At 36.1% G+C, this 27,924-nt stretch overlaps 3 protein-coding genes across 4 annotated transcripts; 2 read left to right on the forward strand and 1 right to left on the reverse strand.

The window, feature by feature from the left end:
* Positions 1–1,120: 1,120 nt before the first annotated feature.
* LOC107193433 (phosphotriesterase-related protein) lies at positions 1,121–7,568 on the forward strand. The gene is made up of 7 exons (XM_015582875.1): positions 1,121–1,151; positions 2,114–2,273; positions 3,443–3,633; positions 4,564–4,725; positions 6,332–6,496; positions 6,856–7,076; positions 7,376–7,568. Exons 1-7 carry the CDS (start codon positions 1,121–1,123, stop codon positions 7,505–7,507), a joined length of 1,062 nt encoding a protein of 353 aa, XP_015438361.1. The 3' UTR covers positions 7,508–7,568.
* A 1,728-nt stretch (positions 7,569–9,296) lies between these two features.
* On the forward strand, positions 9,297–17,095 carry LOC107193501 (ras-related protein Rab-38-like). 2 transcript variants are annotated; one of them, XM_015582960.1, is made up of 8 exons: positions 9,310–9,333; positions 9,722–9,804; positions 11,657–11,791; positions 12,498–12,530; positions 13,816–13,912; positions 15,091–15,147; positions 15,785–16,029; positions 16,744–17,095. In XM_015582960.1, the coding sequence occupies exons 3-8, from the start codon at positions 11,689–11,691 to the stop codon at positions 16,869–16,871; spliced, it is 663 nt and encodes a 220-aa protein (XP_015438446.1). In that variant the 5' UTR covers positions 9,310–9,333; positions 9,722–9,804; positions 11,657–11,688; the 3' UTR covers positions 16,872–17,095. The 2 variants fall into 2 exon arrangements, with proteins under 2 accessions (XP_015438445.1, XP_015438446.1); XM_015582959.1 differs by lacking the exon at positions 9,722–9,804 and having other exon boundaries at positions 9,297–9,333.
* A 1,427-nt stretch (positions 17,096–18,522) lies between these two features.
* LOC107193500 (G-protein coupled receptor moody) lies at positions 18,523–27,425 on the reverse strand. Its single transcript, XM_015582958.1, has 8 exons — positions 27,340–27,425; positions 25,861–26,001; positions 24,682–24,852; positions 23,710–23,837; positions 22,894–23,047; positions 21,927–22,126; positions 21,196–21,387; positions 18,523–18,632 (listed from the first exon to the last, which is right to left on the reverse strand). Exons 1-8 carry the CDS (start codon positions 27,423–27,425, stop codon positions 18,541–18,543), a joined length of 1,164 nt encoding a protein of 387 aa, XP_015438444.1. The 3' UTR covers positions 18,523–18,540.
* Between the last annotated feature and the right edge of the window lie 499 nt (positions 27,426–27,924).

The following is a 27,924-nucleotide window of genomic DNA, read 5'->3' on the forward strand; positions in this document are numbered from 1 at the left end:
CAACGCACACTGGCTTATACGTTTATTACGATATTCTTTATCTAAAACCTTCGGAATCCACCGAGATACATTGAACCATGGTCGAAAATTTCAAAATCAATGTTCCCAACAATTCTCTTTCAATTCAATTAATCTTCATCTGGATTGGGAATGTTTGATTTCGATTAGAGTCTTACTCTGTACAGGTTTAGCTAACAGGGGTGTTATACATGGCAGTGAAGCGTTACTCCAAGAGAATCGATGTTTTGAAAAATCGGTATCGAATATCCCTAATCCAGATAGAAAAGCCTCTGAGGGTTTTTTTATTATTTCATAATGTAAAATGTAATTTTATGTGCATACAAATAATGGTAAATATTTACAAGTGAGCCACTGACGATTTCGATGACTTTTTATGTTATCAAGGTCATCACCCTGCGTAGTAATAGGAAGGTTTTAGTTGGGGGTCGTCATTTGTAAAGAAAGTTATTGTCAAAAAAAGTTTATATAACGTTAGATTTTTATAACGTATAGATTTCAATTTCGAAAATTGCAAAAATTTAATTAATGAAATTAAAAAGAAAGAAATCCAGATTTTACCAATGAATAAATGATATAAGTTACTGAACATTTCTAATGAATGGCGCGAAAATTGTTTGAATATCAAAACAAAGAATTAAAAAAAAAAATCAATATTCAGTCATTTGCTTATTTTAATAACTTAATTCACTCATTTTTATATATATAATATTTGTTCACTGGTGTACGCATCCTATATTCTCATGCACGCGAGAACCGACGAAAGCCTTGCGCAACGCGACGCGAAATAACATCGCGATGATTTAACATCGCTTCGTTATTTAACAGAAAATGCACGTTGATCCGAATCACACGTCAGTGTACCGTGGGTGTAGCGAGAGACTGGAACGTCCTCAGCGCTGTTCTCGTCGACTGAAAGTGGCCGTTCTTGAATCACATTAAGGAAATATTTTCTTAATAGCTCGTGGCCGCGGAATTCGTTAGTTTTGCTGTCACGTTCTACGATTGAACTACTTTGTCGATTACAGTTTTGAATATTCTGGATCGTCTTTAGACCGATTAAACATTGCTGATACGTTTGTAGTAGACATCCGAGAGGAGCATGGCGATCCCAAAAGGCACCGTACAAACTGGTGAGCGTGTTGGATGAAGTTTTTGTTTCACATAATTCACGGAATAATTATAAATAAATAAATTTGCTAGCGTTTAGTATTTTATATTCGAATTAACGAATCCTTCGATACAAGAAATATATATACAGTGGGTAAAAAAAGTATTCGCACACCGTTTAAAACAGAACAACTTTTTTAAATTTAGACCAAGTGATTTGAGTTTTTTTTCGTGAAGTTAGAAAGATTAGTTCGCTGAATGATGTGTAAAAAATCTTTGAAAAAATTGCGATTGGTCGGATTTGCGAAGAAAATAGTAATATGGTCGCTTTTTTCAACTTTTTTATGAGGCTGTAATGAATATTAAAAAAATAAATTTTTTAGATTTATGTTAGTTATATACATGCTAAAAATTTCATCGAAATCGGTTAATATTTTTATGAGATACACACGATGAAAAATGTTGAAATTCGTAGTTTATCGCGACTTTCGACCTATAACTGTAGTAAATCTGAAGATTCTTACATTCTTCGATGTCTGTCGCTCGTTTTTGTGTCAATCGATTTCAGTGAAAGTTTCAGTATGTATATAAGTAACATTATCTTCGCAATATATTCGTTAAATTTGCATTACAATCTCAGATAAAAATGTTGCAAAAAGCGACCTACTATTTTCTTTGCAAATCCGACCAATTGCAACTTTTTAAAAATTGTTTACACATTATTTAGTAAACTAATCCTCCCAACTTCATAAAAAATAATCAAGTCACGTGGTCCAACTTTAAAAATGTTGTTCTGTTTTAAAGGGTATGCGAGTTAAAATCTTTTTTTAATTACACTATATAAACTTGTAAATGTTTTAAACGTTCACCAATCTATTCGTTGGTGAAATTATATGTCATTACCATGACAATTTTTGTAAATATTCACAATGTAGTTATAATTGTTTTTGCATTGTTGTTTAACAAATATGATTTGTTTACACAGTACTCGGTGAGAAAAGTGCAGACGAGCTTGGCAAGGTCCTCACCCACGAGCACCTGGCTTTATCTTTTAACACGTTTTATGTTCCCCCGCCGGATCACCTGGATCGGTTCCTGTACGACAAGATAGAGATCCAGAATCTCGGTGTTTTAAGACAATACCCGTAAGTCTGACGGCGAAATTCCCTTCTGTCACTGATTTTCATCATCCCGTGTATTAGTCGATGAATATAATTGAATGGGTGTCTGGAAGAAGGACGTACGTTATATGTCATAAAAGCAAGAAAAGATAAAAATAAACTGAATCATAATTCAATAATGAGAAAATAATTTATTATATCTCAAGTAGCCCTTGTTCCATGGAAAACCCCTTTCGAAAAATTTGGAACATACACCTTTTTTCTCGACAACCATTCAATTATTCTACAAACACTTTTGATTTCTTTCGAAAGCGTCAACGAAAAGTTTCTGATGTTTGTCTTTAGACGGTTTAGTTAATTATTGTGAAGTCATCGGCAGCAAGAGTACATATTTTCTTTTTGGTATCGATTCAATCATTTCTTTGAGCTGAACCTTACGCGCGTTAAGACAGCGGCCATATTGGAAACCACCAGTGGCGTTCCTAGCACTAGTGTCACCCGGTGTGGTAATTCATGGTGTCACTCCTTCTCCCTGAATATTATATAAAACGTTTGGTCGTTAGAAAGCATGGATTTAAGAGTTTATAAGGGATATCATTTATTGCTAGAACCTAAACATTAAAAGCCATACTTGCATGTACTGGGTACCTTAGTGCTTATTTTGTGTCATATTTAAGTGGAAAACACGAAATTTACGTAGCATAACTTCAATCTATTACTACACTCACGTGACTAACTACCAATATTATTCCCCACTAGTTTCTCAACAAACAATAAATGACCATTTTAAAAAGGGCGTACAGTTGTAAAATCGGTAAAAATGTAATTTTTTAACATACGTTTGAAAACAGTGGGTATCTCACCCCCACGATGGCGTCACCCTTCGCACCCCCTAGTGACGCCACTGGAAACCGTAGACATTTACAACCTTTCTAGTATCTTTAGTAACGTTTATTTATTTAGAAAAACATTTCTTTTTCTCTTTATAGTACGTTAATCATTTTTCACCGCACTATACCTTTTCTACCATGTCCTGTAAGCGGAGCATCTTTTTCCGGGAACGTAAACGATCAAACAAAATGGCGACGCGCATACGTCGGCGTTTCGACGAATGTATACGTAAACTCGACTTTAACTTATTATTAGATCATTGGGTCGGATTGAAATGTTAGAATACAATGTTCTGCTTATAGTTATAGTAGCAAGTACAATTTGAAATTCAACGACAATGACACGTTCAATGCTGTGTTGGAGGATGTGAAACTTTTCCGCGAGTTCGGTGGCGGCACCATCGTGGAGAACAGTAACTACGGTCTGGAACGTGACATTCCACTGATGAGAAAGATCAGCCGAGAGACCGGAGTGAATATTATTGCCGGGACAGGTAACGATATTTGGTTTGATCTGAGGCAAAATTCTGTTATCCGAACACCGTAGAACATCGATCACGCTCGCTCTTAATCCTTTCGTTCCTACTGTTGCCATATGGTTACGTACTCTAAATAACGAAATAAAACGTTAGTACATACAGTGATCCCTCTATGAATGCGACACGAGCAACGGCGTTATTCCCACCACTGGTGGAGTCCCCCTGTGGAATCAATCAAAACAGAGTAAACCGAATCTAAGCAGAGTTTTTACTTCGGGCGAAAAATAAATTTATGAGGGGGCTGAGAACATTGCCGTCTTGTCACGAATGCTCCAAAGTGAACTCGAGTACGTCGCGCTCATCGAGAAATTATTATATATTAAAGTATCATGAAATTATTAATGTATCATGTATTTTTTATACCTGTGAGTATACTAGGGAGTTCTGTGACGAACGTTTTCGAAACCATAAATTATGGAAATAACGAACATGTTAAATTATTTTTGTACAGGGTGTCCCACCTAACGTGAGCACCATTAATACCCAACCTGTTTTTGAGGATACAAAAACATGTGAGGTGAAAGGAATATTTGGTTAGAAGGAGCAAATACTATGGATAAGCAAGCATTTTTCGCAAGGTCATATTTTTCGAAATTTCAAGGTCATCGATGTTCTTTTTTTAAACGGGACTACATATTTTTATCAGTGTGGCATAATAGTTGTGATCAAGGCAAATCCAATGACCTATAATAGCGTGACCTTCATGTGACCTTGAGAAAAATCCATAAATGTATCGAAGTTGATGGACATCACTTTGGGCATTTATTAAAATTAATTTTCTGCAAATCAAAAGCAAGTGAGACACTACAAGTGCTCACGTCAGGTGGGACACCTTGTATACGAATTTTTCGCTCGAGGATCATCGTTTGTTTGTCAATCGTTAAGGCTACTACGTCGCCGCCACCCAAAGCACACACGCTCTGCTGAACTACAGTATAGAAGACATGTACTATATGATGTGGGGTGAAATGACGCAAGGATGCATCGTGGTTCCTGGCGTAAAAACAGGATTCATCGGGGAGGTTGGAAGTAACTGGCCAATCGAAGGTGTGCCACGCTTAATCTTGAACGTTATCGAGTCGACTTCCGAAACTTTATCGAAGGCTTTTGCCTGAAAATTTACAGGGAAAGTTAGCCAGATGTGAAAAGTAGTTTTGAAAAAATGTAGATTGGAAAATTTTTAAGATTCGATCTTTTAATTGCAAGAACTGAAATATAAGTGTCACTGGCTTAGATAATTTTGTATTGGCCAGAAAAATGGCGTCGAAAGTCCGGTCATAAGTAATTCTGAAAATTGATGGACGATCACTGGAAATATGTTTGGTAGCATTTTAATTGGAAGAAGCTCACTACCAACATGTGAAAAAACTAATATATGATTTTATTTAGTACGTGAACGTATGACACTTGGAAAAATTGATTGTGGACAAAATGGCGGTCGTTTAACGCAAGAATAGAATGTTTTTCGATGCTTGAACTTTTTGTTTTTTTGTGTATTAAAACAAGAGTTTTCAGTAAAAATAAAAACTGTTCGTTCACCTACCAAATAAAATCACATATTAATAGAATCTTTTTGAATTTTTAATTTCAGATGATCCAGCATCGAAAAATCGTTCTCACTGCAAAATGCCTTTAAAAGAACAGTTTCCGGGAGAGTGGCTGTTACACATTCATTTCTTGATATTTTGGTAGAAAAAAAAAGTACAATAAGTTGCACAATATATGCATTTTTGAATCAAATGTTAGTTGTAGAAATGTCCATTAGTTTATTTTAGAAAAAATTCTAAACTAGGCGTGATCCCTTAAAAAAACTAAAGGTGACCGTTACATCTTGATAAAAATGTAACACAGTAAACAAAAACATATTATTGCATTGATACCATGCAAGTTTTGTTTAAAATATTTTTCCATACAGTCAATAATTTACGAGTAATTGAGGTGGTCACACGTTAGGTGAACCATCTTGTATAATGTCAGTTCTTAAGAAGGTCGAATACTAACTTCGCCAAACCATTATTTCTTTTCTTCAAAAACTAATTTAACCTTACATCTCGGCAACATTTCTCGTTAACACTAGAACTACCAGCATTGAATATATGCTAAGTTAAATTGTGTAATACATTTATATCTGTAATATACAATGTGTATCAGCTAACTCGATCACCTCGAATAATGACTTCATGGTATATTTTATGAAAATTTTGATGCGTGGAACTTAAATGGCATCAAGGGGCACATCTTATAAGGTACGTGCTGTTTTTGTGGGTCGAGGCATTTCAGAGATTTCAAGGTCACCTTGATTTTGTCACCAAAATTTTCATAAAGTGCACTGTGAAGTCATTATATGAGATGATCAAGTTAACTGAGACACTCTGTATAATGCAATATAACATAGTATACTATAATATAAAATGAATAAGAAATTAGAGGTTAACATAGATTCCGATGAAAGTATCTCTAGGATTTCAATAATTATAAAATAAAAAGTCTGCAATCCGTCATTTTGACGGGTTCGGTACTTCTAGTGTCAAATTTAAAACCCCAGGCTTCAAACTTTTTCTAATTTATCTGTACGAAATCTATCAAATGTTACATATATTTACCAAATTATTATTTTTTTTAAACATTTATTGGGACACCTTGTTTCGAGCAGAGTTCGAGAAACGGGCGATTCAAGCGACCGGGAAACTTCAGTCGGAGTTGAAATGCCCGGTCAGCTTTCATCCTGGACGAGATCCTGCGGCGCCCGCCGAAATAATGAGGATCTATCAAGAGGCCGGCGGTGATAGCCGGAAAGCTATCATGTCTCACATGGATCGTACGTTTAATATATTATTATATTATTATGTATCGTCGATTATCATTTGACTCCGGAAGTTGATGCAAATTCATAATTTCATCTACGGATAATAAAAATAATAAAAATATACACATTAAATTAGGTTGACATTTAAAAATTTTAAAACAAGCATACATTGTATTTAAAAAAATAATCTTGTAAGGCGTCCCCTTACGGGAGTGCCCTGATGCTGTGCATTATTTGCATCATGCTTGGGCCGGCCCTGCCTGGAATGACGCATTCAGAAAAAAAACAGAATTGTATAAACAAAAAACATTGTGGTACAGTACACCCAATAATTTCTCAATCGGTTCACTTGTCTGTTCCGTATTTAACAGGTACTATTACGGACGAGCAGAAGCTTTTGGAGTTCGCCGACGAGACGAAGTGTTACTGCCAGTTCGATCTGTTCGGATTGGAGTGCTCGTTTTACCAACTGAGCCCGAAGATCGACATGCTGTCGGACGCTCAACGGATCGATCGGGTGAAGATTTTACGGGACGATGGAAAATTAGATCGTGTGCTCTTGAGTCACGACATTCACACGAAACACAGACTAGTACGTAATAAATAGACTGCGGATTTTTATGCAAAATGGTATTTTCTAAAGCAATTTATACAGAGAAAAGCAAATGTAGGAATTTCTTTCTTTTCTTAAGTATCATATTAGGTTTGGAATAAACTAGAAAACTGATTGGATCTGATGAATGTTTTGTATTTTACTGTATTTTACATACCCCTATAGGTAATAAATGCATAAAATCCGCAGTCTAGTAATAAATACAATCGATAATTCTTTGAAAGAAACATCTCAATTTAATATTCCCTGTTTTTCTCTCTCTTTAAAAAATAACACAGATGAAGTTTGGTGGTCACGGATACTCTCACATTCTGAACAACGTTCTGCCACATATGATGCTGAAGGGCTTCACTCAACAAGAAGTGGACACGCTGACTATTCAGAATCCAAAGAATTGGTTGTGCTACTGAACATTCTCTTCTGGAGTGAATGTATTTACAAGAAGTGATAAAAAGATTGTGGATTTTGTTTTAAAATGTAGATTCGTCTATCTATGGTCTGTTTGTATCGTCTATCTATCTATGTATATCATTGTATTATTTTTTCTTTTTTTATCGAGGGTGTCGTTGCGACGAAAAGAATACGAAAACGTATCCGAAACGTTGAAACGGAACGGATGAAATAAATGTATAGAAATAAAGTAGACTGTAATATTAACAAGTTTCCACTCCCTGTGGTTTTAGGGGTCAGTGGTGACCCGTCACCGAATTACATTAAACTCGCGATAATCACCCTCTAGGAAACGGGGCAATTTTCGAGAGCCAATAGCATGCGGTCTATCCGACGATAGAAACATCGTGCAATTTTGCTGATATTCGGTTCTTCGGAGTGAAACCACCCCTTAAATGTGAACGTGTTTTTTTTTTTAATTAAATTTTGTTAATAAACTTAATCCATCATATAAAAGTCCTACAAGAAAAACTCTCTCAACAAGCATACTTGTTGCTCGTTACAAAAAATTTTAATAATCTGTTGCTAATATTGAATCAAGGGATGTCATACTTTTAATAGACAGATGGAAAAATTCAGCAGTAATGTAGGGTGTGAGATGCGTGATGTTTGTGCGTTTAGTTTTAGATCGAGCGAGTGTGGCGCGAGTGAAGAGTTTTTGGGCCGTGTGACAGGTGACAGTTTGTGCGTGCGAGATAAGATTGAAGGTGTCGCGGTAGTCGCCAACGAACCCTTCATTACCCCGATGGTTTTTCCATATACAACCCATAGACATATATAGACGGAGCATGAACTAAGCGGGGGAGTAAGATTCGCGGTAAGGGGGTGGTTAGTTATAAATCGGGTAACTTCGTTCCTTTTCGGTGCTATTCGGGTATACAATTACGTTACATACATGTATGCTATGAGAGATGAAAAGAATATACTTATTATACGTTAAAAATTCCGTATGTCATGTAGTTTTTATAGATATATGTATTTAACAAAATTAATAAATGGTATAAAGTATCAAATAATAGTACGGCATACAGCCCACCAGTAATGAGCTGAATCGAGCCGAATGCATCCGAAGTTAACCGACGTTTATCTAACGACCGCTGTCTTTTCCCCTCCAACCCTACGGTCCCCTCGCCCAAAATGGTAACTTATGCTCCGTCTATGTATGTATACTTGTATTATACCATGCGTATTTTACTTACCCACCACGGGTCACAACCCCCAAATTCTAAGAGGCATACAGTTCTCATTTAAAGTCACTCTGAAACAGTTTCCGACATACATCACACACACACACACATACATCATGCGATTGCTATACACACATCAAATCGTTCGACCAACCGCCGTCCGCGTCGAACACGCCGAACAGATAAACTCCAATACGCTGTCGTTAACCTTGGCATTAGACCGTCGAAAACAATATTGCCACACGATGTCAACGTCGGGTAAATAGTACAGCTTTCTCGGGACACGCACTTGCGTTGGGGGCGATTAATCCTCGGGAATGATAAACCTTTATGAAACATGCATGTGGCGACGATAGGAGGGGAACGGATGTATGCTCCAGACCATCTTCAGACCGATAGCCGAAATCGTAGTTTACGAGTGATCCCCGATGTTTACCGACTGCGATCGGGACGATAGACAGCACTATGTGGGTTAAGGGGGAGGGCGACGGAGATGTGAGGACGACCCCTGAGGTCGAGCCTCCCAAGTTTTCCTCTTGATTCGTCAGTTTCGTCACGGCGTCTAGTCGGTCGCGAAACGGGGAACGCGACGGTTCGTGGTATGTATATCATATATAATCGCGGTTGTTCACGTTCGAATAACACTTATAATTACACCTGTTAACCGGCGCACATTTTTCGATCGAGAACGCTCCACCGATTTTCGGGCAGTGACAATTTACGAAACATGGGGTTAATTGGTCTAATTCGTTTTATTTAAGTCAAAGTGAAATACTGTCTCGCTGGTATTGACATTTAAGAATTCGAGTAAATGTTACACTTGTCATAAGAATTATTTTTGTATCTGGGAAATTATTAACGAGAAAGTAATTTTTGAGAGTGGAGTCGTCGAACAAGTGGTAGGGCAAGGGGTTAACTTCTGATACGAATAGAATCTCGACACGAAGAATTCGTACTGATAAGTAAACAAACAGAATTTGCTCGCAGAAAATGTTACACGATACTGAACACGAGAAACAGAAATGATATACAGTTTTTGTTTTGTCAACGGTCACAACTTTGGAACATCAGTGAGTAAAGTGTTGACTTGTTTCGCCCAGTGAGAGAAGCATTTTCAAAACGGCGAGAGGATATACAGGGTGGACCACGAAACGTGATCAGGTTAGATTATTCTACTGCTAGCTGTTCGATCGAAAATTTGTATGACTAGTATAACAGGCTTAAAGGAGAGCTTTAAGAAAGTGGAAGTGTAAGAAACGACTGCTTAGTTCTATTTGTTACATCTGCACTGATGGTTAGTAGAATAATCTAAGCTGGTCATTAGACTGCGGCTTTTTATGCAAAATATCATTTTCTAACCTAATTTATAAAGGCAGGAGCAAATGTAGACATTTATTTTTCCTCTTATGTATCTTTTTGGGTTCAGACTAAAATAGAAAAATCATTAGATCCGATGAAAGTTTTGTCTTTTATTGTATTTCACAGAGCCCTATGGGCTATAAATGCATAGAATTCGCAGTCCACTGATCATGTTTGGTGGTCCACTCTGTATACTTATAAGTGGCTACCAAAAGTTTCCGGCCAAATTGTACATTTCACATTGTATCTATTTCCATAACTTTTGTCTGATCCGTATTTGTTAGAAACGTGAGAACAAATTGTTTTTATGCAAGAAAATTTTTAATATAACACCAATCAGAAGAAGCAATGTATCAGACACGTTTAAATTACAGTAGCTATTGTAACTCGCCTTCGCTGGGTTAATAATCAATTGTGACTTCTATTATACAACACGCGTGTTCAGGTCGTGTCATGTAAACAGTTTGGTGACCGGGATATTTATTTACGCGGACGGGGGTGCCGATGACGCTGCTGCGACTGGTAGGCAACGTTACCGCGGGAACTCGGACGGCAGACTCATGCTCTGATTGGTCGGGGTTTTTCGTTAATATCTCGTTAACAACGCCTCGGATAAAATTTTCACTAAGGAGAAACTTGTTTCAAATCACCTCACGAGTCTCCCATTTCCGGGTCCTCCAACATTTTTGTTACACCTTGTTAAACTCTCTCTTGTCTTCTGCAGTTGCGAACACCCGTGGATTGCCTGTATGTGTTGCCATCGACGAAGGTCTTGCCTATTATGTTTCAGGCTGTCCCTCTTGAAATTAACTTGTAAAAAGAATCTTTAATGTCGAATGCTAACTCCATGCTAGAAACGGTTCATGTAACACCGAATTGCCATTTCTTTCGTTTATCGTCATTGTTATTACTCATCTGCTTGTTATCACCGCTATTTGTTCTAACCTGCGGTAATTTCTGCAAATACAGATGAATTAATTTATAGAGACTGAGGTCAAGTAGAATTGTATTTATCTTATTATGGATCCCGTTAGGTTCCAATAAATAACACCGAAAAATCTCAGTAGTGTAAACCAATCAAGTAATTGACTGCATACCAGTGAATGACCATTAGGCAAGAAATGTAAATTAAAAATTAAACATTATTAAATGTTTATAAATGGAGTGTAGTTGCACTTTTAATATCCAATATTTTTAATTTAGTGTAATAAGCAAACATTAATAAGTACAATTCTTATTAAAAATATTTCAGAAATGTACCAGTCATTTACTGGAATTTTCCAAGTTTTGCACTTTAAAAATAATTTTTTTTAAATTACGATAATGAATATAATTGCCATTTCAACAGCTGTTTTGCTGTTACAAATAAATACATTCCAGTATTAATCTCAAACGTCCATAAGTTTAACAATTCGGTCATTCACTGATTGATTTACTCTATGATTCATTGAACTTTTTAAATGCCCTGAATTTCGAATAATCGGGGTACACGATTAAAGCGTAAAATCTATCAGTCGATGTTACGTCACTGCGTCGTGTCTTATTATTATTACTCGATCGTAGATTTCAATCAGCTGGACTGTGGGCAAGAAGACATGAACGGCCGGAAGCCGCGTCGAGACTCGGACGTCGTGTTATCAAAGTTTGGTCAGAAGGAGTTTCTGTTCAAGTTCCTCGTAATCGGTGACATTGGCGTAGGTAAGTCCGCGGTTCTTTTGTTTCCTTATTGTACCAGGTGTGCCATAAAAGTATTTACATTCAAATTACCGATAAAATCCTAACAATGTTTTCTAAATGAGTTTTAGCAACGTAAATATGTCTTTGAAATACATTTTGGAAATTCAAGTGGCAGAAATTATGTCGTCCAAATGTTGGATCTTTACTAGAATCTTCAAAGACGATAACGTAAACTTTTAAAAACCATCTCCGAACAGATATTCATTGATTTTGTTTGATGATTGATTTTCAGATAGCGCATGACGCCTTGAAAACGCCAATTTTACGGCTATTTTAGGTCTAAGACGCCTTTAAGCCTTCTTCAAGGCGTCATTGGGCGTCATGTGCTATCTGGGTTTCAGAGATATATTCTGGTTTGTTTTCATAGACCTTGATTTTTAGGCAATCCCACTAGAAAACAATTTCACTGATGTTATGAACGAATTATTGCTCTTGATAATACAATTATACACAGAAAACAAGTTGTTGCTTCGTAAAATTATTCATTGTAACCAAAATTTCCAAAGACTTGTGCGTAACGTATCCATATATCAACACTGAATTCTCCCACCATATTGTTTAGTAGTCGCGGCAAATTCAAATGTGAACGGTTTTATGGAACACCCAGTACATAATTGAAAACTCGCCACAGACTTTGTAATATTAATTTTCGTGTCGATTGTTCTAGGAAAAACTGCGCTAGTCAGGCGGTACACGGAAGGTAAAGGAAATTTTATTTTATTATTATTAACACTATTCATCTGGATCAAACAAAATTCGCGTTTTGAAACACAATTTTGAATTTAGCGTAAACGTGCATTGCAATAGCGTATAAGAATAAGAACGTTTACATATGTTATTTACATTACATGAATTTCTGAAATTGTACCAATTTTTACACGAAATGTGATATCTTATGGAGAATTATGTACTATTTATAACTACCATCGAATTTCTCAACTTATTCATTGAAACTGAGCCTTTCACTTATGCAATAGTTACAGTAAATCCTCGATGGGTGTTCGAAGGCTCCTCGGCAATGACATGGAGAAATCCCCAGATGTAACACTGACTTTTTAATGAGATTTAGCACAGTGATAAAGCTTGGAATTCTGAAGCCAATGATGTTTGTTTCAGGCGCGTATGGCCATTAGTTTATGAAATATTTAATGTTCAGTGCCGAGAAGACTTGGAACACTCATCGAGAATACACTGTAATTTGATTCCGTTTTCCAAACGGTAACAATTAAATCAACAATTTTCATCTTTAATCATTTCAGTCGCCATACTTGCCATTCATATGCAAGCGGGGGCGGTTTACCTCGTAGATTCTTTAAAGTACTTTAAATCATCAATAATGTTCATCTATTCACGACATTCATCTTAATCTTCTGTTGCACCTGTGAACAGCAACGGACACAAATAAATGTCCTTCTATTTTTATTCTTGACCTAATTTATTTAATCTCATTTTGATCGATCGATCGCTCGTGAAAGAACAGTGCAATACGCGTGATAACGTGGAAACGACAGAACGGTATCACACCTTTTTTTTTTCGTTTTGTTCGATACACCCAGGCTCGAATTAAGATTCTTGGGGTCCGGGGTTATTAAATCTTCGAGGGTCCTCTTGGTTGAAGACGGTGGGGGGCTCAAAAGAGTTTTGTAATAAAACATATACTAAAGTACATAAATATTCAAAAATTGAAATTTAATCTAACTATAATTAAATATCATTTAATCATAACGAACGTTTGATTATAAGGAACATTGCTTCGATATATTGTAATAACTTTGGTCCGATTTATTTTTACATTTAGTGCGTTTTCTAATTACTTCAAAAGGGAAACAATATACAAAATTTCGTTTATTATTCTTTTACATAAATGAAAGGCTTAGATCGGGGCCCTCCTGCAAAGTGGGGCCGATGATCTCCCCGTTTTCAATTGATCGTCCATAATGTGTGTCTTAACGCTTTCGGATTATGTAACGTACTTCTTTTTGCAGGAAAGTTCACGTCGAATTACAAGATCACCATAGGTGCCGATTTCGCGATAAAAACATTTGATTGGGATCCACACACTAGAATAAGCTTGCAACTATGGTAAGTATACACCACACACTTTCGTTGCGTTTTGTTTGCCTGTGCGACTGTGCCTACTACGCGGCCATTGAAATCACTCGGAATTCACCAGAGATGGGCACGATTCTATTCGATTAATTACACGGTGAAATGCAGTATAGGTATCGTCAACTTGACCTTTCAACAGTTCATGAGATTAAATAATTGTTTGCTAAGTATCCACTTATTCAAGAAGAAATATTATTTTGCTAAAAGTTACGTTTAGGGGATGCAGCTCCGATGACTTTGACCTTGACATATGTTGTTAAGAACATTCTTCTGAGTAAGTTCCTAGAAGTTTTAGTCGTTGCTCGTTGTTTTATTAAAAAGTTATTAGCAAAAAAAGAACGTGCAACATATACCAGTTACTCTAACCAATTCCGATCAGTATAATGCTTCAGTGTTGGTTAGGCAAAGTTAAAAAAAAAGTCATTCAGAGTTGGTTGTAAACAATTCAAGAAAAAATATCATTCAGAGTTGTTTAGGGACAGTTCAAGAAAAAGGTATTTTCTTTGTGAAGGTCACTCAGGAGGGTGACCTTGACAACATTTGTCAAGGTCATCGGTCATTTCACTTATCAGTATTATTAAAATATGTTACTAAACCTTTTTGCTAATATCTTTTTAATAAAAAGCGAGCGACAGTTAAAACTTCTTGGGGCTTACTCAAAAGAATGTCCTTAACAACAAATGACAAGGTCAAGGTCATCGGAACTGCATACCTTAAATGGAACTTTCATCATTATTTTATTATAAAAATTGGAATTAATACGTTTGATCAATTAAAAAAAATGGCGAAATACTTTTGTTATCTTTTATTTGTTATTTGGAATTTTTTATCTAGATAATAACTTTGTTGACTTCATTTGTTAGACATAAAAGTGACTGTTTGTTACACATTCTTTTCCCTACTTAACTGAGCGTAAATCAGTATTTTTGAGTAGAGTGAATCATTTGTTTGCGCGACTGTTTCATGCGACCCGTAAAATCACTCTTTATTTTACGGTTTTGTATTTTATTTATTAAACATAAAACTGAGTTTTTGTTACATAATGTCTCTCTTTTACTTTACTGAACGTACATCAGTAAATTAGCGTTGCAAATATTTAAACGTATAATAATTTTGTTGTTTTGTTTATTTACTATTACATTGATCCTCAGGGACGTCGCCGGCCACGAACGGTTCGGATACATGACTAGGGGTTATTACAAATACGCGTAAGTTCTTTTTCATTTTAGTAAATTCGGTTCAAAGTACGTTCAATGATATTATTTTTTCAACGTTCAAGTTCACCTCAAGATCATAAGTTAGACGTAGTTGAATGCACTATAATATATGCTACATTATACTACATAAGTACATGTTGTCTGGCAAAAAAAATATCGGCGACCTAAAAAGAATTTGAAAAAAAATGGTCATCAGAAAAATATGTCGTATAACGTATAAATATGTACAACACCTTCACCGTCGTCGGTTCCAGTAGAGCGAATTTTTTCTTTGGCAACTATAAATATAATGAATATGACAAAATCAAATAGACTTTCGGATAACTTGTTTGAAAAGTGAATAAAAATAGAAATTTCTTAATTTTTTCATTGCATAAAGTAAAACGGAAACGTTATTATTATATAAGTCTCAATTAAATCCAAATGAAAAGTAAAATTTTATTTGCAAATACGAAATAATAAATAATTTATTCCTGACATCATTCAAATAACTTTTATTTAAATAAAAAGAATTAATTCTTATTTACTAATGAAATTTTAATTTTTTTACTATGTATTATTTAAGAAAATTTTGCCCAACACTGAGTGGAGCACACCGTATATTATATATCCTAATAATTTTTCGCAGAGTGGCGGCAGCGTTGGTCTTCGATATATCACGAGTATCGACGTTTCAGTCGATTAAAAAATGGCTGTTCGATTTAAGGGAAAAAGTCACGCTGCCGGACGGTGCAAACATACCGGTGGTACTTCTCGCGAACAAATGCGACATCCCGTGTCCCGTGGTGCCGACCGAACAGATCGCGAAGTTTTGCAAAGAGAATAACATAGGTGCTTGGTTCGTCACTTCAGCGAAAGAAAACACAAATATCGGTGAGTATTATCAATAGAGTTCACGATACACGGGGAAAAATTTCATTCGAAATTTTCGATTTCAACAGAAATAACGTATACAGAGGTGTTATCTAAATCGATTAAAATTTCTAAGGCATTCAAAAATAGTACGATTCCATTTAGGAAAACAAAATTAACATTTAGACGCCTTTTACTCGTCCACCTACAAAAAACTATTGCGTCAAATTAACCGCCCCTCGAAATCGTTCATCTTTTATCTGAAACAGTTTTCGGTATCATCAATAATAGATATAAAATAAGTAGAATATTAAGATAGAGTATTAATAAGTTATACAGGGTGTCCCAAAATAGCTTCGACTCCCGGAAATGAGGCGTTTCTGGGATAATTTGAAACAACTTTTTCCTTAGCAAAAATGTTATCCGGGGTTTTGTTAACGAGATATTAACGAAAAACCCCGACCAATCAGAGCGCGAGTCTGCCGAAGAATTATCCCAGGAACCCCTCATTTCCGGGAGTCGAAGCTAATTTGGAACACAATGTATAAATATAAGTAGAGTATTAATCATTTTGTAACGTTACTAGAATATGGTAGAGCATAGTTTAACTCCGATAAAAATACGGTGAAACTATGTAGAAAATATATATAATCTGAATAATGATGCGCGGGAATTTTGAATGAACACAATTAAACCAGAATGTTATATCGAATGTTTCTTGGAGTTTCATTGCAGATGTGGCGATGCGTTATTTAGTAGAGAACGTTTTGAAAACGAAGATCGATGGCGGTGTCCGGGACTCGATAAGATTGCGAGACAAGCCAACGATTCGAGAGGAGACTACTACGTGCTGCAGATCATGATCGATATATCGATAGATTGAAATCATTTACGCCGCGACGATCTCCTCCAGAGACTTTTTTTTATACGTATATATAAATTTTTACTCGCGAAGCGTACGAATATTCGTACATGTCGGTTTTATAAATATATAATATGTATTTTTGCTATTAATTAAAAACACATGGAAGATATTTATTTTGAATGATACTCGAAGTGATGTTATTTACGACGTGGTCGATTAGACTGAAGAAAACTGTTATCACTTTTGTATTTATTGATTCAATCGTTATTAATTTTGTATTTTTTTTACAGAAATAATAAATTGAAAGTTTCTTGTATTCTGAAGAGGTCTTGTTTCAAAGAAAAAAAATCTGAAACGTGAATGATAGAAAAATTATTTAATTTGTACTTTGATAATCTTTTTACATAACTTTTATTCCTGGATTATTCGAAGCGAATAAATATATTTTTGTAATATAAAATCATCAATGTTTACAAAGTACATTAATATGTGTATATATATATTTTTTACACTATATTTATAGAAATAAAGTATGCTTTTATGTACAAATATATGGTGCAACCTTTGGTAAAACTTCGACACCCTGAGTCTCGAAGATTAAATATGGCGTTCATATCGCGTTCCTATCAACATTTCACTTGTCAGTCGAAAAATAACTTATTCTTAATCTCTATTATACAATACTGAAGTCATTTATATGACTACTAAATCTGCGAACAGCTCCGCTGTACTTTCGTTTCTCTTTCCTTCATGTCTTTTATAGCTAACATTTTCAAGTTTCTTTTGACTCCAAGAACTTGTCACTGTCATTTTTCATTTTTCACAAGTTGTTCACTTAAAAAATGACAAACAATATTCTTTCTTCTGCATGCTTGTCAACTGTACACAACATATATAGTGAGAGACAAAAGTAATTGTACAATGAGGATATACATATAAAAAAAAAGCTACACATATGTTCCATACTATTGAATGTATGGAATATGTATATTCATATATGTATTACACATGTGTATAGACATTAGTAGTAACACACATATAGGTAAAAAACTTAGTTGCACTACAAATGTCTCATGTATAATATACAACTACATATACTGCAGAGGTGTGCAAATTACCAAGTTCAATTGAGTCCTATTATCATTTCCCAACATTTGTCTCCAGCAATATCAAGAAATTATAGAAAATTATTATCATACAGTAATCAATAATTAGAACTTCTTTTGAGTTATAGACTAGAAATGATAAAGAAATGCAAGTAATCGAGTCTTTTTTTCTTTTTCTTCATAAAAAATAACCAGCTATCATTTCAAGTACCCGAGTATTTATCCTTAAACTCCTCTCTTTCTACAGTATATTTCAGTTGTCTCAATAAATCAATTCAAGATTGTGTGAAGTTTTTGCAGTCACAGATTTTATGACTAAAAACTTTCTTTTTTAGACTAAAAACAGACAAAATGCACATTAATACATTAAAGTGCAATATAAATTAAACAGTACATTGTTATAGATTAAACATCGCCCTATAAAAAAATACTTTCCACTTGGCTTTGTAGTTCAAGTTTAACAGTTTGCACACTTTCCACACATTTGATGCACGAAATGTACAAAACACTTTTGCTCCTCGCTGTCTGTACAGTGGCGCCCCCTTTTCATTTCGCGAACGTTTAGGGATCCTCTTCGAACCGTGAGTCCCTGACAGGATTCATAGCGATAGAGACCGTCGACACCATCGTTTTGCTGAAGTCCTTCGAGTAGTCTGTAACGGAAGAGTCGTGCAAATGGAAAACAAAATTCGCGTCGCCTCGGTTCTCCTTCGAACGCGTGCTGCGGCAAGCAGGAAACTTGTCGACACTTTGACTAAACCGACAATCTTTTTTCTTATAAAGCAAGATTTGTCACAACATTTGGTTCTTTTAACGGTTCTGCAGTTTACGGATTTTCGCTGAAATTGTTTTATTCGGTATCTGAACGTAAACATTTATTTTTTAAGAATTGAATACCTGTCATTCATATTTTGCTGATGGTGGCAGTCAAAGTGTCTGAGACGGAAAATCGAAGCGGGGAGACGTGCGGAGTTAGCTCGACGTTGAAGCAATTTCAAATTACATATTTCGTTCGCGAGTGTGTTTTCATTTTTCTGTGTGTGTGGAAGAAGTTGAACTTTGAACTCCGAAGAATCGAACTTTGAGACCGCAGGTTAGTCTATTTTGATCGCCAGAATATCTTTGTTGCTTAAATCTGACGTGTTGAACGAGAAAAAAACAAGATGTTTGAAAATCTAAATGTTTTTACACAAAGTACACTCACGAGCAAACTCGGCTTCCACTAGGGGAAAAAGTGATGTCAGGGCAAGACCTTCTACCACTTGGTCTTGGAGTTACTGAAATTTATGCCAAATTCATATTTGGTTTAACATTTATGTTAGTATTTGAAATAAAGTTATCAAGCGGTAGGAGGCCCTTAACCCCTACGCCACATTTTCCCCTAGCGAAAGCCGAGTCTGCTCGTGAGGGCACAGTACCGGACAAAACTATTCACTATGTACTTGAGCGTAATAATTCTTTGAAGATTAATTTCTTTAGTATGTTCCATATTAATTAATGAAGAGTATGGATTTCGTTAAACGTTATTTTCTTAAATATTAACAATTTTAATAAATTCTAAACCCTTCGTTAATTAATACAGAAAATGCTAATGAAATTGATCCTCAAAACATTCTTGCAGTGAAAATGTTATAATTTTGTCCGGTACTGTATATATGTATGTTTTGCGTGTACCGAGCCTGTAAATAATGTATTCAATATTTTGTTGTGCATCAATTAGTATGTATAATATATGATTCTGTACTTTTCTTGCGTTAGAGGTGAATTCTATGCCGTTAGATAGATGAAAATGAAAGGTGTTATCGGATTAAGTTTTAAACACACGCATGCAACCACCGAGGAAAGGTATTCGATGCATCAGAATTCAATATGATTGAGTTGAAAATAATCGACGTTGATTCTGACTTTTTACGTTACATTTTGTGACACATTATGAAAACTTCGAAAAATGTAAAACTTTAAAATCGATTGCAGTCTTATGTTTACAAAATTCACTTACAAGGATAACTCTCCGTGATAAAGTTAAAAGGATTACTCTCACTTATAAGGATAACTCTCCGTGAAAGTTTAAAGTTAATTGGTAAACCGTATGTTCTTACTTCTTGCGATAAATGAAGAAAAAGGTACCCAACCCTTTCACAATTACGAATACATTCAGCCATTTCGTAAACTAAATCCGATTGTTTGCATTCAACTTTCAACCGAACAGAAACATTTGAATCAGTGTTCCTGTGATCACGTTCACTGGACCTCGTCGAATATATGTATAGGGTGTCCTATTTAAATCGACCCACTCGAATATCTCCGAAACTGTCGAAGATATTAAAAAACGTTTCAGACAAAAGTTAAATGGTGCCAGAGGGCACACTTTCTCATGTAACTTTTGCTATGTGGACGCGTAGAGGTCATATGAAGGTCAATATTGTATTTTTAAATGGAATCGTATATGTTCCAATGCACTACTTGATGCTACTCGTTATTCCCTACATAAAGTACTAGATCACGTATGGCGAATTAACCCCTTGCCTTATAACACCGAGTCAGACACGTGATGACGATTTCAAACTGGATTTAATAAACATGTATAGTATTCATTTTCTTTGAGTCCAAGTGAAATTCTGTTTCATTGGTATTAATATTAAAGATTTAGAGTAAATGATACACTTGCCCTAAGAATAAAATTCCGTTTGTATCTGGGAAATTATTAACGATAAAGTGATGCTTGAAAGTACAGCCGTCAAAAAAATCGTAAGGCAAGGGGTTAATGGATAAAAAAGTATACGACTCCATTTAAAAAAAACAAAGTTGACCTTCGTGTGACCTCTACGCGTTCACATAGCAAAAAGTTGCATCAGAAAGTGTGTCCCTTGGTACAATTTAACTTTTATCTGAAACATATTTTATTATCGTCAATAGTTTCTCTGTATATACCTTTCTGTTAACCCTTTGCACTCGGAATTTCTAATTTTCCATACATTTTGTCGCTTCAGAGGCGACAGTCGAATGCAAAGGGTTAAACCACGGACGGTAGCCATATGGTCGAAGAGGGAAGACACGTGTCGTGGGGACGGAATCAGGAAGCGGGGGTCAAATCGCGGTGATAGAAAGCAGCGAATTTTGTGCCCTTGACTTACGGAGTGAGCGGGGTGTGGTACGCTTAGCTCGCGTTCGGTCAGAGCTTGGTGAGCGTCACCACGCGACGGTGCTCGAAGTTACCTTGGCCGTAGTCCGGCTGGTGATGGTGGTGGCCGGGGGCGCTGCTGCCGTACGGTGTCAGGCCCGCCCTTATCCGCGAACAACCAATCACGCCCGCGTACGCCTGCCTGTACTGCTTGTTCATGATCACGTAGATTATCGGGTTCACGCAGGAGGCGAAGTACAGGAGGAGATAGCCCAGCACGTGGAACTCTGAGAAAAAAAGATATATCGTATCTTCGCTAATGTTTTTCCATTCGACAAAATCACCGAAACTCGGTCGATCTGGTGAATACCGGACTGTGTTGGTGGTACCATCGACAGTGACGATACAGTAAAATTTTGGTAAGAGCTCGAGACTTCGACAGTGCGCGTGGGTACAGTAAATTCTCTATAATACGTGTATACAATGTATTAACACATGTAGTGACACTTTATTTCTATAAAATAAGTTTTTATAGTACTATATACATTTCACAATATAACAAAAAAAACGTGAACATATCTTTTTTTTTAAGAGAAATATGTTAATATTAATAGATACCTCAAAAACCGCATTTTTTCAAGGTATGTTTGGACGGTATCCGGAAAACTTATAAGGTACTATAAGGATTAACCTGCAGCTCTTCGCGAGCAGTTATCAAGACTTTACTGTCCGAGCTCGTAGAAAGCTGTTCGATGTTCGATGAAAATATGGTTTTGTATTATGTAATCGTCTTTTTATTCGGTTTCTCGACGAATAGATAAGTTACCTGGATATCGAACCTCCACGTCGGCTACTTTAACGATCGTGATCGGAAGGTAGCAAGCGACGAAACTGAGAAAAATGGCGAGTACCATCTTCGTGATTCGCCATTCGCTTCGTCTCTGTTTGATCTCCCTGGTATCCCTACCGGGTGTATGGGGCGACTTTATCACGGGTGTCGTGTGTTTTCGCATCCTAGACTCGGATCTATAAATAATAGAAACTCTTAAAGTCTATAAAATCGCGGACAACAAATGCATAGTTGATTATCAAAACGAAATTATTCGAGAATCGGATTACAGCAGTATACAGGGTGTCCCACTTAATGTGAGCACCTTTAATATTTTACTTGCTTTTGATTTGCAGAAACTTCATTTTAATGAATATTCAAAGTGATGTCCATGAACTTCGATACATTTTTGCACTAATCCCATTATCGTAGTTATTTTATTATTCAAATCTACTCTCATACATTTCTGGATTTTTCCTACTCAAAGTCACACGAAGGCCACACTATTATAGGTCATTGGATTGGTCTTGCTCTCAATTATAATGCTACGCTGATAAACATATGTAGTCCCATTAAAAAGAAACGTCAATGACCTTAAAATTTCGAAGAAATATGACCTTGAGAAAATTTTTGCTTGTCATAGTATTTGTTCCTTCTAACCAAGTATAGTAAATACTCCATTAGAGTTTCGTTTCAACACCTCACAAATCTATTTTTTGCCCGAAGCCCAAGCTGCGGCAACAAAAGCGGGGGAGGGGGGTAAATGATGTGCTTGACAGGTTCCACGGCCTCCCTTCCCCAGTGGTGGGGATGAAGTAGAAACTCTCACGAGGAACTTCCTGTACAACTCTTATCGAGTCTTTACTGTAATACTTTCCACTCACGTTTTTTTTTATCTCCAAAAACTAGTGAGATATTGAAGGTGCTCACGTTAAGTGGGACACCCTGTATGTAATGTTTTTACCTGTGCACCACCCAGAATATTTTGGTATAACATCCAACGATCACCACGCACGGTATCAGAAAACCCATCACGAAAAGAAACGTTTTGGACGTGCGTCCCCTGCTGTCCTTTACGATCGAACAGGTTTCGAGGTTCGAATCGTAGTCGAATCTACCTACGGAAATAGGAAGGACAGATGAGAGAACGAAGATGAAAAAGGTCGAGCGATATTGCCTGGGTCTATACGGACCCGTAGCATTTTTTTTTATCGTATACACGGTCCAAATGTCGTTTTTATCATTAGAACTAACAAGGGAAGGCCCGGAAATGTCCCCCTCTGATTTTCATGAAACTTCGTATGTCTGTTAAAGCCGTAAAAAATAAGGAATACGTATTTTTTTTTATCGGCTGAGACGCGACTTTAAGGGGTGAAACCACCCCTCGAAGTTTCGACCTGAAAGTACTATCTCGAAAAACCAGAGGAGATACATGAAAACTTCTAAGGGACGAGGTTTGCGGTTTTTTATGTAAAATAATATGGTTCTAACAAATTGTCCAAAATATAATTTGTTTATAACAAAAGCATTTCGGATCGAAACTTCGAGGGGTGGTTTTACAAAAAATACGTATCCCTTATTGTTGACTGGTTAACAGACATACGAAGTTTCATCAAAATCGGAGGGGGACACTTCCGTGCCTCTCTTTGTAGGAGGTCTTAAATGTTTAATAAAAAAAAAACCTGGCTTTGACTGATCTTTTATATCCGAGACTATTTCTGTTTAGGGTCGGGTCTGTACAGACACAGTCATCGTTAAGTAAGAGCATACTCCGTCTTACCCCAAATTCCTAGAAGGGTGGGTACTTGCATTCCGTAGGAGAACATCCAGCAAAACACGATCATGAAAGCGATCCAGTACCTTTTGTACACTTTGCTGTACAAGCCGTGATGTGCTATCATGATGTACCTGAAAGGAAAACGCCGAACCAATCAACGAACAATTCTGATTTTGTTGTCGTTTGTTTGAGATGATTCCAAAGCACCTAAGAGTATCATGTGATGTACATAACTTTTTCCTTAGCAAAAATGTTATCCGAGGTTTTGTTAACGAGATATTAACGAAAAACTCCGACCAATCAGAACTCTGCTGGGCAGGCTCGCGCTCTGATTGGTCGGGGTTTTTCGTTAATATCTCGTTAACAAAGCCTCGGATAACATTTTTGTTAAGGAAAAAGTTATTTCAAATCATCCCAGGAACCCGTCATTTCCGAGAGTCGAAGTTATTTCGGTAGTGATGTGCATGAGGTGTTTACACCACGTTTACACAGCCCATATAGCACATGACGTCTTAATAAATAATTTTATGGTTATTTTAGGTCTAAGGAGCCTTTAAAGCGTCTTGAAGGCGTCATTGGGCGTCATGTGCTATCTGGGAGTACAGACTCCTCTCGATTATTGTCCGGAATTCGTGCCGTGCCGGGACAATAATCATATAGGGAGAAATGCTTCAGACCTTCGTAAATTCGTTTTTTGCCCGAAGCCTCAGCAACAAAATATGCGCTTGACGGGTTCCACGGCCTACCCCCCCCCCTCGAGTGCTGAGGATAATGCCTGGACAATAATCGTGTAGACAAGCCAGACGATAATCAAGAGGAGTCTGTATTTCTAAATTGTTTTCTAAGCGGCCATATTGTAATATGGCGGAACGTTGGAAGGCGCAGTAGAAGAGGAAAATAAGACTGCTGGGCGAGCACACCTTATATCTTTACGTCATGGAGGCCACAACACCTTCGCAGAAAATTGATTCGTACCTATTGATGGTTATAGTTGCGACCGAGAGGAGACTGACGCCAACGTTTCCATACCTAAGAAAGGGCACAAGGACGCAGAGAAATCTCACTTCCGCCCAGCTAGCGTTGATGAATCTGATCGAGTCGAACGGCAACACGAAAAGGCAGAACACGAAGTCCGCCACGCATAAACTGTAATAATTTGCTCTTGTTAATCGTAATATATCAACCTACAATCCCATGAGAATAAAGGTGTAAGGAAACACATTAACATCACGTCATGCTGTATCAAGTTGTATACATACATATACAGGGTGTCTCAGCTAACTTAATCACCTCGAATGAGGTGAGCTTGAAACCATTCAAATTACGTAAAAAATATTTCTCGTATGATCATAGATAGAGGAAATATTTAGGTGGCCTGTTTTAAGCGGAACACCCTGTATATAGTCCTTTTTTGTCCTCTTTGTGAATAGATTTTTAAAAATATGGTCACTTTAGAATTGGCCATATGAAAAATAATTGAATGTAACGTTGATCGACGATACAAAAAAAATGTCATCTTTTCATGACGAGTATACTCGACATAAACATCGAAAGGGTTAATGCGTTTCTAGCTTAAGTATCTAATTTAGCATTTTGTACACAGATTGAAAAAAATATGTTTTGTATTATATCACTATCACCGTCTTAATAATTTTAGGTATCAATAAAAAAATGTCGATATTTCGAAACACCGTATATGTATACAGCCCCGTTTCATGTCACCGGCGTCACCTGACACTTGATTACTTTGGAAAATAATAGAAATCGAAATAGAAATCGCAATTTCTTTAAATAATTTCAGCGTTCTTAAATAGTTTGTATAATCTTAAAATTAATTTTTCTAATCTAAAAATAGTAGTTTTAGTTAAGTAATTCCGGGGAAGGTGTTCGGAAACTATTAAAGATCATTATCCAACGGAAAAAAATAGATTACAAAAATAATTTACATTATTTAAAATTAATTTTAAATAATATTATTTTAATAGATTATAAAAATTAATTTTAAATAATGTAAATAATTTTTGTAATGTATTTCTTTCCGTTAGATAGTGATATTTAATAGTTCTCGAACACCTTCCACGGAATTACTTAACTAAGACTACCAAATAATAATTAGTTGTAAATTCTGTATACATAATATAGTTTGTTTATTACCTAATAATAAAAGCTGCCGCAACATTTCGAACTTTGGGATACTTGCAGAGAGCGATGATCGTCAGTAAATTGCCAGCCAGGCCGACGATCATTATCAAAATGGCGACCACCGCCGCGAATGTCCTCAGCGTCTTCGGGAATCTACTGACGGGAAATGTACAAATTCGTTTATTCGATACATAATTTGCATGCAGGTAGAAATTAAACAGACCGTGACAAGTATGCAATGTACGTTCGATATCGTTTTATATTGGGTACAGGGATTTTTTATATCATTATTTCAGCTTTTGTCGTAGGATCTTTTTAAACATTATAGTTTATTTTTTTATAAATTAAAGAAGTTCATATTTTCAGTCATAAAATCTACTTCTATATTCAAATGTTTGCCACTTTGCGAAAAATTAAAAAAAAAAAAAATCGACTACAAGTAGATACCTATTAGATCTTTGCCTAATTTAAGAATAAGTTTTCCTATTTGGTTTCTAATAAAATAAACAACAAAAAAGTGATGGTTTCCGTAGACGCCTTTTTTGAAAAATTCGTCATACGAAAACAGTCACCATGTCTCGCTTCTTCTTCGAATTCTTTTAATGAAAATTCAGCATTTCAGAGACAGAAGTATGTCCCTTTCGGTATACATAATGTTTTTGTTGATAACAAAATTTTGCTCACTGAAAGAAAATTCTTGCAATTAATTCTACTTTTCCCCCCTCATAAGTGTACGAAACTCCGTAAATATACAAATTATTGATGGGTGACATTTATCGATAATTGTATACAGGCTCCTCTCGATTATTGTCCCGAACTCGGGTCCGCGTCGGGACAATAATCGTCGATAAGGAAATGCTTCAGACTCTCGTAAATAGGTTTTTTGTCCGAAGTTCGAGCTTCGGCCACTCGCCTTTGTACATATATCGATATATCGTTATTTTCTATTGACATTTTAGAAACTAATAATTACAGGTATTGATAATGTTTGTCAAATAATCGATAATTTTTTGCAATGAAAGAAAACTGCCTGAAAAAAGAATAAATGCAACGAGTAATTGCGATGTTAATCCCATCTGAGAGATTGTTTCCTCAAGCTTCAATAATTATTATTTTTAACCTGCTTGTCTTCAGAAGATTGGAATTTATAAGTTTTTCTATGTATATTTTCTAATAATAAATAAGTATTATTTGAAAAGTAAATACTAGATTTCATTTAAATACTTTGAATTTTAATTGAAATAAAATAATTTCTTAATACTATGCAAAAACTTTCGTTTCAGAAAATTCTATTCTATCCAAAATGATATTTTCCTGAATATATGCAAGCTTATCGTTTAATTGGTAAATTAATAAGATTTTCGTATGGATATTATGAGTATCAATACTTTTTGAATAATACTTTCCATGTGCCGATATTTAACGAAAAAATATATATCGATAAGCATTATCGATATTGGTACCAACATCGCACATCTCTAGTACACATACCTCGATATCTCGCCATCGATTATCGCGCTGTACCTCTCGGTGCTGTTCTCCGAGACGCGTAATAACCACGTGGCCAAATTGTCCATTTCGACGATGACGAACACCTCTGCCCCGTTCCGTCTGATTCATTCGACTTCGATCAATCACCGTGTGGCCTGGAAATAGACGAACAAATAGAAGAAATTCAAGAATGTATGTTATGTGCTCTTTCATTCGAATCTTATCGCTGTAAATAATTTATGTAAGTGTATTAGACGAATGTAACACGTTTTTTATCGTGAACAATAGAATCGGGAAGCATGGGTAACTGCGGATGACAATTGCACGAATGTTCGGTCTTGTACATACACTGTCCTTCGTAAATCCTCTGGATGACCTACTTCCGTCGAATAAAGATACCCTTCTGGTGACCCCATAAATAATAATGAATTCCACCAGTCTCGTACAGTGACGAACCGTCCCTGTCAAAACGCATTCAGACTGGACCGTCCAACCGTTAAACTTTAATGGTAATAATTACACCGTGGATGTTTATACCTGCTGGTAAATAGACTGTGGAAGTTTATGGAAATTCACAATTATTTA

Source organism: Dufourea novaeangliae, unplaced genomic scaffold (genome assembly GCF_001272555.1).
Source record: "Dufourea novaeangliae isolate 0120121106 unplaced genomic scaffold, ASM127255v1 scaffold6, whole genome shotgun sequence".
NCBI lineage: Eukaryota > Metazoa > Arthropoda > Insecta > Hymenoptera > Halictidae > Dufourea > Dufourea novaeangliae.

Coding starts and splice junctions, on each gene's coding strand:
- LOC107193433 (XM_015582875.1), top strand. CDS start 1,121: ATGGCGATCCCAAAAGGCACCGTACAAACTG. Junction 1,152..2,113: donor AAAAGGCACCGTACAAACTG/GTGAGCGTGTTG, acceptor TTGTTTACACAG/TACTCGGTGAGAAAAGTGCA. Junction 4,726..6,331: donor AAGTAACTGGCCAATCGAAG/GTGTGCCACGCT, acceptor TGTTTCGAGCAG/AGTTCGAGAAACGGGCGATT.
- LOC107193501 (XM_015582959.1), top strand. CDS start 11,689: ATGAACGGCCGGAAGCCGCGTCGAGACTCGGACGTCGTGTTATCAAAG. Junction 11,792..12,497: donor AATCGGTGACATTGGCGTAG/GTAAGTCCGCGG, acceptor CGATTGTTCTAG/GAAAAACTGCGCTAGTCAGG. Junction 15,148..15,784: donor AGGGGTTATTACAAATACGC/GTAAGTTCTTTT, acceptor AATTTTTCGCAG/AGTGGCGGCAGCGTTGGTCT.
- LOC107193500 (XM_015582958.1), bottom strand. CDS start 27,425: ATGGACAATTTGGCCACGTGGTTATTACGCGTCTCGGAGAACAGCACC. Junction 24,853..25,860: donor GCGGCAGCTTTTATTATTAG/GTAATAAACAAA, acceptor AAATTATTACAG/TTTATGCGTGGCGGACTTCG. Junction 23,838..24,681: donor GCAACTATAACCATCAATAG/GTACGAATCAAT, acceptor TTTTCCTTTCAG/GTACATCATGATAGCACATC.